The 13,135-nt window shown below is 45.8% G+C and overlaps 1 protein-coding gene across 9 annotated transcripts in view; it reads left to right on the top strand.

Moving 5' to 3' along the window:
- LOC105687676 (protein cortex) overlaps positions 1-13,135 on the top strand; it is a 97,893-nt gene that overhangs the window by 56,144 nt on the left and 28,614 nt on the right. Inside the window, exon 1 of one of the 9 annotated variants that reach the window (XM_020853313.2) lies at positions 7,633-11,933. The exons of the other annotated variants lie outside the window; for them this stretch is intronic. Coding sequence (XP_020708972.2) covers positions 11,799-11,933 — 135 coding nt within the window. The 5' untranslated portion in view covers positions 7,633-11,798. Of the gene's footprint in view, positions 1-7,632; positions 11,934-13,135 lie in introns of those variants that run through there. 9 annotated transcript variants of the gene reach the window in all.

Below are 13,135 nucleotides of genomic sequence, written 5' to 3'. Positions count from 1 at the left end.
CGACGAGGAATACACCGCGGAATATACCCTGGATCACGAACGCTCCACACTCAACACTCCGGAGCTAAGCCCGGAGGCTGTAGCGACCATCTTTGAGAGAGCGAGCGATTTATCTTGTAGATAAATATCATAGAGACACCGTCTCCAACGGTCACCGTGCGCGAAGCACGGTGGAGAAAAGATGAAGAAAAGGGGTTTAAAAAAAAAAAATAAAAAAATAACCGCGAAAAGGAGCGCGAAATATTCGCGGACTTCGAAACGCTGTGTTAATGCCGATTTTGGACCGACCTGTAGATCCACTTTGCACCGTTCTTTGAAGGTAGATCAGAGAGAAAAAAGAATTTTTATGAATTTGGTTCTTTTTTTTTTTTTCTTTTTCTTTCTTTCAGTCCCCATCGTTACTCGGTTAACGTTACACTCGTGCAATCTGTGAAGTTATAAAATATTCATAGTCTATTAATTTCTGTCAATTACGATCGCCCCGATGGTCGAGTTACCTAAAAAGGAAACAACGTCAGGGTCATTCCGACGTCTTCAGAAAACGATTCTTAATTTTTGCAATTTTATTTGTCGATATTGTTTCTTTTTTTTTTTCGTTTTTTTTTTTTTTTCATTCAATTTTTCGTTCGTTTTATTCGAACGAAGTATCCGCCCGGGTCAGTTGCATATTTGAATACGTAATAACGACAAACATTTACTCTTGTATACTCGTGTGTGAGAAAAAAAAAATTCTTCTCTTTTTCTGTTTTGTTTTTTCATCCAAATTAAGAAATCGCTACCTCTTCGGATACGGAACGATATCCTATCGAATTAATTTACCTTCTCCAGACGTACTCCACGGTTTATTTATCTAAATTGATGCGAGGTGCATACGTCAATTAGAACTTCCTTCAACTCCTTCCCGAGCCAAGTAGATAATGATAAACAAGTAAAATAAAATGAAATACTGGAGTAATTACTAGCGAAGCAGAGGAGGCAACGCGCAATCAGCGAATGCGAGGATAATGTTTTTTTCTCCTTTTTTTTATTAATTGTTTCTTTTTTTTTTTTTTTTTAAATTTGCCAACTTCTCAGAACTAAAATGATAGATAGCGATATATGTGCTCGATGGCTGTTCATATATTATACGGCAAAGTCGCCGCTTCGGTTTTACAAACCTGCACCTATTACGTATATATACTTTTTCATATTTTTATCGATTAGCAAAAAGACCGGGGGGGTGGGGGGGGGGGAGAGGGGGGTAAAATTCCTCCACGATGTCGATAATTCATTTTACGATATACATAAATATACCGCCAGTGTCACATACTACCGATCACGACAAAACTTGATACCGCGCGACGAAAGCGGAGAAGTGTTGATTAACGATCGCTCCAATACCTGCAAAGATTGTCGGTTTGGTTTCGTTTGCGCGTGTCGCGTCGTTGAAATAACCCGAGCGTAGTTAGAGGTGTATACAGAGGGAAGAGCTAAGATATACCAGGATCAGGTCGTAGGCCGGAGATGGAGACTCGATAGCTCGCTGAACCGGCTCGCAAACTCTTCCAACCACCTCGTTGCATCGTTTCTGGCATAGTAGCGGTAGGAATGTCAGACCGTTGACATAGTTAATTTATATTATTACTCTGACTAATTAGTTGCTCCCGCGCCTGAAAATAATATTGCGTCCCGGCGTTTCTCGGGGGAGGGAGGGGAGGGGGTTGGCGTATATCTGCCGATCGCCCCTCCACCTCTTTCGCCCGGTCTATTTTTGGTACGACTCGAGATCGGTCGAAGTTTAATTATTTTTTAAGGACCCGCACGAAAGGAGGCGAGAGAGTGAGACGATGGAAAAATAGTCCTGCGGACTGTTGATTTAACGGTTGTACGGTAGATTGTATTGGTGGTGCGTGCATCGGGTTAACGTTATTGGTATCTATCCAGTTTGTATGTAAGTACGTAAAACTTTTAAAGACACTACAAACACACCTAGAATATCGCGCGCGGCGTCTCGTGATGAAGAAGGCCTTGGAAATCGCTCACCCGTGAAAATATGCTCGGTGCTTTTTACTGGGTCGTTTTGTTACTACGTTATATATATATATATATATATATGTATGTATGTATATATACGTATACCAACCACACGACGAACGTACTAACCGTAACACATTGCCAAGGCAACTGCAGCACTACGTTCCCCTGCTGCTGCTGCCGCTGCTGCCGCTGCTGCTGCTGGCATACCATGCTGCTGATTGTGAGATGTGCTTCTGCCGGAGTCTGCCAACTCTTCTTCTTCTTCTTCTTCTTCTTCTCCTCCTTCTTGTGCCGCTGCAACGCTATGTGCTGTTGCACCCGAAGCGGCCCCGACACCCGAGTAACATCACCATGCAGTTTAGCCTTAGCTTAGCTTAGCTCAGTTGCTCTTGGTTCAGTTCTTCTTCCTCTTTCGCGTCATTTACAAATAATAAATGAACCCCGGTTGTATTCGAGCCGCGAGAAACTCCGTGTTTGCTTCTGGCTGCCACCTTGCGTGTACAGAAAATTATCTTCTAATGCACCAGCTTCTGGTATTTGTTAAACGAGCGTACCGTACTCTTTGAGTAATTACCGCGATACCGAAGCAGCTGATGATGCCACCGCCGCTTCTTGATATATGGAAAATCGAGAAGGACCTTATTATACGCGATTAACGTTCGCACTCCTACCCATACGTCGATAGAGAAAGAAGAAGAAAAAAAAAACAAAAAAAAAATATAGAAAATCAATATACAAACGAAGAATGGTCAGCGACCGAAGTCCCGGTTCGCCGTAGGATTTGCTTGATCAATGTGACGCCGAGATCAATTAGCAATTAACGGGTGGTGTGACATGATCATTAGTCTATCTACAAGAGGTGAGGTTATATGCTAATGGATAATGGCCGGGTTCGATTTCAACGGCCAGGATCGTGCCACAGTTGATGCATGCATTAGTTAAAGGCGCTAATGAACAATAATCATTATTACACATAGGAGAATAAATGCGATATGCCCGTACGGTCGCTTTGTCACGTTACGTGTCTCTACACACACATATACACACCAGCGATCGAGAAATTCTCTCATGCGATCGACCGCGACTGTAATTTTTCAAATAAAACGAATCCGACGTGGACGCTGAAATTGGCATTCTTCGATCCACTTGGGGGATAAGAAAAAAAAAAACAGAAAAAAAGGATTCATCAAAGTACCGTACGAGATCCGAAGATCTATCTGGTAGCGAATTATTTAACGGAAGGTCAAACTCAAAAAATAGAGTGGAAAAAATGCTTTTCAACACTCGAAGCAAAAACTGAAACGATATGTAAGCGTCGCGTTGTACGTATCCTTCGGCGGAGCTTCCGCGGCTGATTTTGCCGTTGCCGTTGCCGGTCGTTTCGTTGGTATATACGTATATACCTTACAGCTGGCGAATCTCTTATGCGAATCTATACAAGACGAATTGAGATATGCGAAAGGGGAGCAGTGATTAATATCGCGGAATACTGCAGGCAGGAGACTACTCGCTTCTCGAACCGGATTGATTGACGTCTCTTATTACTTGGACACAGCTGATTCGACGATAAACTGCCGCCGTTGGAGTTGCTGCTGCTGCCGCTGTAACCGAACGACCGGGGAGGTTCGAGATCGGAGTCTCTCTCTTACGTACAACCGTACGTAGGTACGTACGTACAAACCTCCCGTCTCGCGGCGTATCGCACGGTACAGTTTCTCCCGTTGGAGCACAACAACGCCAACGAACTAATGCATGTTAATGTTCCCTCGGTATTATTTATTGCAATCTTAATTGAATTCGCTTACTTTGCGACGACGGTGGCAGAGGTGGCGCGGGGCAAAAAACCGGGCTCAGGGAGGAACGGGGGAAGGAGGTCGAAGGTGGAAAACCGGGGGCGGCTTATGCACCGTTCCGCTCCTTTGCCACTGTGCCACGAGGATAGAACTCGAGATAGGATTGTCGTTTAATCAGCTTACCGGCTCCGTGCTCTCTCGCTCCCCGCGACCTACGGTATAACTTCGCCCCCGCCCTTCGGGCCACGACTCTTCGAGATGTAACTAAAACTCTCTCTCGAGAGCTACGCTTGTAAGATTACATGCGGTACGGATCCGCACTTGGTTTTCCACCGTGAAATATATCCGCAAAATAGTGAGCCCGCTCCGCTTCTGCTTACCGTGCAAAATGAACATATTTTTTTTTTTTCATACACACACACACGCACACACCTATACACACTTCTGTATTTACGGCGAGTACGTCTCTACCTTCAGCCTATCAAATGAAATTCTATATCGCGACGGAGAAATCATCGGATATCAGGTTCACCGCGGAAAGGCAAAAACGTACAGCTTGTCGGCCGGTCAGCTATCTCATCTCGGCTATAATTATCGAGACTTCCTCGTCGAGATATGGATACTCGATGATATCTCGGATGACCCCAACGGTATCGTCGGATCGATTTTCAAACTTAACGGGACACGTGTACGTAAGTTTTGTAATTTTCGGTGGACGAAAATCGGTTCAGTTGGCCAAGGTTGGCGGGGGGGGAGGGGCGGTGTCCCTCGACGGAAGAAAAGAACTCTCCGCGCGACGATCGTGTCGCTCACAAGGAGACCTTGCCAAGTGCCACCCACCGATTTTGATGAAACTTCGCAGGATGAAAGAATAGCCAAAAAAAACGGATACGTGTTTCGGCTTATCCGTAGACACTCAACCGTTTTCGAGAAAATTACGATTGAAACACGAAAAAATCTTGACGTCGCTTCATGACTCTGCCCGCGCGCCACCTGTACAAGCAGTCCAGTGGCGTAGCGGCTAGGGCGACAGCTTCGAGTTTTGACGCCCCGGGTACGAATCCCGGTCAAATTTTTTTTTTTTTTTTTCAAATTCTTCGTCAAAGTATGCTGCGCGAACGTTCCTTATTTTATTGGGAAATACAAGGACCCTTTATTTAAATTACAATTATTCCAATTATGCTACAGGGTATTAATTAGGTTTAAAAATAATTAGAAATAACAAATGGATAGCAGTGAGTGGCTTAATTTTTATGTTTATTATTACATTATATTCCGATTAATTTAACAATATTCAGTGCATTCGTCGGGATGGTACCTATCATAATAACATTCGAAGCATAAATATTCTCTGCACCAAGAGCATCGTGCGAAGGCACTTTTGCCGCAATCGCATTTTTGAGTGTGGACGTCGTCCGGAAACACAATGTCGTTGACGTTATTAAATACCTCGCGATCCAACGATAATTTTGCGGCGAACCATGCATATCGAATCATTTTTTCGAATGCTGGTGCCCGCAATTGATTGTGCACCAGAGAATGTATTTTTATCGCGTCGCGTCTACTTGTAATTTCTCTCCGCAGTGTAATCAGGACGGGGCAGTTTTGGAGACGTCGAATGTAGTTTTTTACCTGCCGGTAAAAGTATACATCGCACGGCTGGCATAGCGGAGTACACTTCGGAGGTATCACCTTCAACGAACAAGTTGGCATTCCGTCCTCATCCACGAATTTCCCATCATACATGGAGACGTCGCTTTGCCCACCCCACGAATCAATTATGAACAAAAATGGTTCCGTTTTTACGTAAGGTTTTAAAACTTTATCCAAAAAGAGATTGTATGTATCCTTCGTGAGTTTTCCAGATTTTGTGGCGGTTATATACACGTTCTTATATTTGTCCATCATTTGTGTCACCTCTTGTTGTACTCGAGGACCGAATTTGCTATTAGGCTCTTGGAGACAGATGAATACCATGGGTAGCAGCTTTCCAGAAAGTGTTAGCCCGTACTGGGCGGTATATGAGTGTGTCAGTTGATTCAACTGGCCGACAGCAACTTGCGTGACTTTTTCACCTCGGAAAGATAATGTTCGGTTGCTACTGATACGATATTCGCACCCGGTTTGGTCCGTATTAATTACAAAATCAGGATCGAAGTTTGATATCACACTGGATGTTTGATGTTGAAATTCAGCAGCGATTCGCAATAATTCATCAAACGTACGTTTTTCTTTCGAGCTCACGTATTTTGTAACATGGCGCTGCCGAATTTTGTGCTTGGACTTGAAGGATTCGCACCATGATTGTGAAGCTTGAAATTCAAAAGTTTCGGAGAGCAACGGGGCCGCGGCAGCCATTGCCCACTGCCGCAATGTTCGGGTGGTGACCAAGTGCGCATCTTTTCTGGCTTCTTGAAAACGATCAAACACCCACGTATCGATGAATTTATATTTATCAAGTTTTGAACCACCGTCCTGCACGTGATTTTTCCATCGCCAGAGCTGCTTCTTATTCGTAAGTTTGCGCGTGGTTTTTGATGCCAATGTTTTTATGGACCATTGCGGATGCAGTTCCGCAAGTCTGACCGCCTTCAACTGTAATGAAAAATAGAATTTACATCATACCTCACGCCGAGTTCTACCGACACAGGTAAAACAATCAATTTTAAAAAAACGTTATTAGACGTGAAACTTACCTTCAAATCAAATGGAACCGGATCTATTCCTGGTTGATCTTCACTCTTTGCTGGTGAACTGGAAGAGTCTTCTGTCGCGTGATCAATGCTTGTCGGTGATACTTGCAGATCGTCGGTATCCAATTCGCATTCTTCCTCTGCAGCCAATAATTCGGTTTCTTCGACGAACTCGCCACCATTGATTATGTTTATGATTTCTTTCGCCATCTTTTCACCCATAATTTGGGATCGTTTTGAAATTTCTGCAGTTCGCGATTTATAAATCATGTCCATTTTTTCCAATAGTTCCATACAATAGTACACTGCACCAGTTATCTCTTTTTTCGTGTCCTCACTCACTGTTCCACATTCATCCAGTATATCAAAAGATTCACTACTCATAGATTCACTCGGAAAATCTGATTGTGAAGTTCCTGCTGCAGGGACACTTTCATCGTGGCTATTTCTTCTTCTTAATTTTTGCGGAGGCTCCATTGCACGTCTACTCGTTTTGAAAACTGACGACTAACTAACGACCAGGCCCCAGGATTTTCGCCACTTCTTACCTGAAAGGGACGAAAACCCACCGGGCCGGTCAGAACCCCTCGAGTACAATAACGTCCGCGACAGCAGTTGCAGGTACCGACCAGTCAAAAATATTTCGTATTATTTTCTACGAATTATTGGCCGGTTGGCTACGACTAGCCTACCTGGCCTACCTGGAAACCTACCCCGTAGCATAATTCGGAAAAACGGACAGTTTCTTCGAAATGATGAATTGTAATTTAAATAAAGGGTCCTTGTATTTCCCAATAAAATAAGGAACGTTCGCGCAGCATACTTTGACGAAGAATTTGAAAAAAAAAAAAAAAAAAAAATTTGACCGGGATTCGTACCCGGGGCGTCAAAACTCGAAGCTGTCGCGCTAGCCGCTACGCCACTGGACTGCTTGTACAGATGGCGCGCGGGCAGAGTCATGAAGCGACGTCAAGATTTTTTCGTGTTTCAATCGTAATTTTCTCGAAAACGGTTGAGTGTCTACGGATAAGCCGAAACACGTATCCGTTTTTTTTGGCTATTCTTTCATCCTGCGAAGTTTCATCAAAATCGGTGGGTGGCACTTGGCAAGGTCTCCTTGTCAGCTGTTTCGGTACCTCCGCGGGCAAGGCGAGCGCCGAGCGGAATATTCGTGCGGGAGAGAGAAGAATACGGAGGCGAAGAGATGAGGAGAGGAAAAAAAAATAAAATAAAAAAAAAATAGAAAAACAAACAAAATGACGAGGATCGTAATAAAAAAGAGAGGAGTAAGAATTTGAGGGCAAAAAAGAAGAGGAGTCGGCTCGAAGAAGCACCTGCCATGGACGTCGCGCGCCCGTACAAGGACGAACGTTCGAACTACCATACAGCATTACAGGGTAGAGAGAGGAGAGAGATAAAAGAGAGGCGAAGTTGAGGAGTCGGAGAGTTTCTCTCCGGCTCTTTCTGAACTTGTTCCTTGTAATGTTGGAAGTCCGCGGTGCTCGGCGTACAGGCGGTAGTGGCGGTAGCGGTTAGCAGGTAGCGCGGCATCGACGCGGGTTTTAAATCGCCATAAAAGTATACAGCTGCGGGAAATTTAAAACTTGCGAAATTACGCCATCCGCGGTACGTACGCGTGCGGCTAAAATGGATCTCGGTAATTACGTCTTTGATCCAAATCAAGCTATACACAAGCTCGGATCTTTCGTCCCCGTTGCACGGAGTTGCCTATATACGCGGAACGTCGACCGGCGGGGACACGGAGAGCGAAAGAAAACGTAAGAAAAGAAAGACGGAAAAAAAATTAAAAAAAAAAAAAACAAACGAAAACGTAAAAACACGCGCGAAGAAACGGAGAATCCGGTGAGCGGAATGCTCCCTTCGTCGCAGTCACGGCCGTCCGGGAAAGCTTCGGGACCCGTGCAACACAATACACCGCGTGCACGTACGCCGCCGCCTCCCCCTTGGACGTTAGAGCCGCCCTGGCTGGTGCAGGGAATATCGGAACGAGTCACGGATCGACGGGTAAATCTCTTACGTACTGCGGGTCTGTACCGTTCGACCGCAGCCGGTGAAGATCCGTAGCCGAGGTCTCGCGGATCTTGTCCAGATCGGAGTAGATCCTCCAAGTTTATGCCGACTTCCTCAGGGCCCGCGTATCACGCCGCAGATCCGAGAGAGATTCCAGATCTTAGATTATAGATTCCAGCTGATCGTGTTTGCTTTGCCACACCGCCTATAGATCCACAACTTGTTACCAGGATCACAACGATCTTCGCACGCACGAAACCGCCGACACTAGTATATATACCGTACTACTCGATCCACGTCTCATTTCTTCCTTTAACTTTGACTTCTATCTGCAACGTTACCACCTCGCGCCGCGAGTGATTCCCCTCGTACTTCCAACTCGATCGTCCCGGAAATTATTTTCAAGTATATAATAAGGGTGTACGGGCAGGTGTGCCGTAATGGCGCTTCTATGATTGGCCGGTATGATACGAGTAATTTTGCTGTACCGACGATTATTTATTCGAATGGTAGAATTTTTTTCTCTTCCACGGTCTTCGGTTTCCGAGTTCGGTAGAATTCGTTGGTTCCGATCCGAGGTGATCGGTGGGGAAAAGTTGCAAGGATACCGAAGATCATATATCCTCGGAACTCGAAATTCCGCGAAGCGACGCGCGCTGGTGGCAAGACTCGTTAGAATCGAACGTATATATGAGCGGTAGAGGTAGGAGAATATGCCTCGAGTGTCTGCGATTGCCATTTTTTCCTAATTAACGATACTGATGAAGTCTGTTAACGCTCTTAATGAATCGCCAACGGGCAAACCGTACACCTAACAACATCGGCAGATGTCAGCGGCATACGGGGGCATCAGCAGCAACGCCAGTAAGAGTAGTGCAACGGCAGCTACGCGCCTTTTATATACCAACAACTATTACATTATGTGATATAAATCCCGTCCCAAAAATGCCAACGGCGTTTCCACGAGGATTATTACGAACCCGGGACGTATTACTCCAAGCGATGAACCTGTCGTCCGTTTTACGTTTTGTAAGTTAACCCGTTAAATTACCGATAAAAAACGTTAAAACGGGACGACCGTATAGTCGACCGTTCGTACGTAGGTTGCGTCTTATTATTCCCTCGTTTGCGATGGTGATCAATCTGGACTACGGGGACTCGGCGTTTCTCGGAGAAAGAAGGGAGACGGTGCCTACGCCGAGACACTTTTGCGATTAATATTCAACGATGTAACGATATTATCTAGCACGTTGATGTCTCCCATTATTTTACGGCGAGCCTCGCGAACGTTATTATTTCTTTACCATGAATCATGTGATCGGTGGTTTTAATCGCTTTTCAGGTGTGTGTACGTAGATACCGCCTTACTACGGCGTACGGCTACGTCGACTTTGTAATCCTTTGCTCGCATCCATGTCATCGGTTCATACGAGACCTCAATTATCAATCGGAATTATTTAGCATGAAATTATTCAACGAAGCGGGGCGTTTTTCATTTTATTTTTTCCTCCATCGATTTTCACACGCAGCTTCGTCGATCGCGATTTTTCACGAGCGCTCGAACATCGGCGTCCGTTTCACCCGAAGGTAAAAACCTGAGAGAAAAATTTCGAGCCTTATGTAAATGAACCGCGACGTTGTTAACAGTGGGTCCGTCCGCTACGCCGACGGGAGTAGGCAATTCCCTCCCTCGAGGTGAGTTACAGTTGAGCACGGGATCGGTAATTGCCATTCATTTGTTTAACTCGAATGGTAATTGTTCGGTCTAATAAAACAAAGCGATTTGAAACGCGTATGTTTCATATATGTATACACCGCGTTGAGTGACGCCATATTGTAGCCGTTATCCGCGTAGCCTTCCGGCTGGATAGACTCGTAAAGTTATACCCCGGTCTTCGGAGCGTGCATCTCTCGAGGCCGTGATTTGTACGAGTATTAACCGGGGTGGTTGGGATTTTAAATGTTACTTGGTGCGTCTCATTAAATCCGTTTGCATTAAAGGTCGTTAAATTGTTGGTAAGGAAAAAGTTATTCGACGCCGGAGGTAACGCTACGGCGGGACGACAACGGCGATCAAGTAGACCGGACGGACGCCTGCAGGACGACGACGACGACGACGACGACGACGAGGAGCGACGTGTTCCGATCGAGACTAGCCTCGTCATAGAAAATCCGAGTCACAGCGGAACTTGTACGCGTACAGGTGGAGAACGGCCGCGATAGGAGATCGTTAACTCTCCGGCCGACCGCCATTCATTATAATTTTATCAATTAAACATTAACGCAAATTCCGTAACATCATTTCCTATATGGCTAATTAGAAAACTTCGTGGCTTGTATGATCGAAGATCCACGTTAACGTAACACGAACGCATCGCTACGGTTCTGACATTTCTTCGAGTCGCTTCGTTACTCGACGTGGGCTACACGTACGTCGATCGATCGGACGATAGAAAATTTTATCACAAAGAAACGAAGAGAAAAAAAAAACAAAAAGAAGAAGAAGAAGAAGAAGGAAAAAACACGAAAGAAAATGTCGAACAAGTTCTTAAAAAGGTGTACCCTGGCTTTTTTCTCTTTCGACGCATACCGGATAGCCGCTGTCCATCGTGTCTTTTGAATTTTTTGAGCCGAACGTGTGCCACTTTGCATGAAATTATATCCGTACGGTTTTTCCTATAAACCAGGCGTATATTTATACGCGATATATACAGGCATAGACCGGCATGCAAATATACGTTTATACCTTTTACGCAGCTCCCTGGGTATAAGGTAAAACCTAGAGTACGCCCATTCACGGCATGTCTTTAGCATTTTTCTCTACCTTCGATAATTATAGCTACGAAAATGGTAATTTTCTATTAACGGGGATCAATCGTGAAAGATGCAAATGGAGTAAATCGATTTAGATTTTCATCTCGGATATACGGGCGTCGCTGGCCGGGGACGTCGATTTTCTTCGGCGTGCTCATACCGTGAATTCGAAATTAACAAACCATCGATAGCAAAATTTATATCCGTCCGAATTCGAACGGTGTGGTACGGCGTTCGCAGCAGATATCGAATCGGGTGAAGTCGATGCTGTTGCGACGGTAGCTCCGATCGGGTATGTAATGTTTATTCGATCAGGTGACTTTAAATTGAATTCTCAGACGGGGGATCAACGTCGCAAACTCGCTGTATTTCCATCGGGGTTACGAACAGTTTGTTAAAGTGCAACAGCGGCGAGTCGTGGCTCGGCGTATATACCGTCGCCAACATCAGCATGAGCAGCAGCAGCAGCTGCAGCAACAACTTCAACTTCTGCAACTTGGTGCCACCGCGGACTAGACGACGACGCAGCAGCAGCGGCATTGATGTAGCCGTCCGTGGAGATCGGAGGAAACTGCGAAAGGGACCGGTACGTATACGCAAGACGTCAACGGTGTGAGGGATAACTTCTTTAAACTACAGTAAGCCGTTCCTCGCCCCTCTTTCACCGCCGAGATGTTTATACCGCGTTGTGTGAACAGCCTCGAGCGTGATCTTCTGACATTTTTTTTTTTGTTTTTTTTCGTTTTCGTACAACTCGGAGATGGGATAAGGAATAAGATCGCCGTAGGATATCGCTCCGTAGGTTGGATTTTTTCTTTCTTCTTCTTCTTTTTCCCTACGCGAGTCGACCGTCGACCGTAAAGTTTAGCGTAAATTAAGTCAATGGGAAATCCTCGAGCAGTTTCTCGCCCTCCGTAAGAAATTGCGCCACGGTAGCAATATTTTTCCCGTTGTTTCAGCGCGAAACACCGTCGCCCCTTGTCGGCCCGTTGTCGCCTCGTTCTCGTCTATTCCCCGTTGCCAGTAAAAGGACGACATCGCCGTCAAAGAGATAAAACTATATAAAGCCGCAATCGTATCTGCAGCACGTTACGATCTCGGCGACTATAGATCGGATCTATAAAGAGAGTAGGAGCAAGAGCGAGCGATGGAGCGAGAGAGAGAGAAGGGGTGAGGAGAGGATGGGCCGCGGCGGTGGTAGTCGATTTGCAAAACTGTCGCGTATTTTGCGCGAGCTTTTCTGCGTCGGAGCGGCATCGTCCGTCTACTTGGTGACGAACGACTCGACGACAACGTCGTCGTCCGCTTCTCGAGATCGAGCCTCCTGTGTTTGTTGCACCTTCGCTTATTCGCTCGCACCGCGGTATGTGGTGGGTACGTACCATACCATACCATACCATACCTATACCACGGGTATAGGTATACGGGGGGGATTCGCGAAGCGGGACGAGGAGGTACGCCGAGGATACACCGCCACCACCACCTATGTATACCTTGGCAAAAACAAAACATGGTGTATTCCGCTTGTAGCTCGCAGCTCCGGAGCTCGCGCTTCGAAAGACACACACCGGTGCCCGGGTAAAGATAGTTGCGACAAGCGCGGAGCCTCCAGCCATAGATCTTCGCGCGTCGGCCTTTACTTCTTGCGCGCGTGCCTTGTAGGGTGTAGCATTGGTAGATTCTCGTACCTGACCCGCGCTCCCCTCGCCCTCTCCACGATTCTCCAAACCCGGTTACTTACTTCTACGATATACCCCTTCCCAAGCTGTACGCGCGACCACCTCGTTT

The sequence above is a fragment of the Athalia rosae genome, chromosome 3 (genome assembly GCF_917208135.1).
Source record: "Athalia rosae chromosome 3, iyAthRosa1.1, whole genome shotgun sequence".
NCBI lineage: Eukaryota > Metazoa > Arthropoda > Insecta > Hymenoptera > Athaliidae > Athalia > Athalia rosae.
Note: the sequence above shows the minus strand (reverse complement) of the source record. Positions and strands in the feature narration are given on the sequence as shown.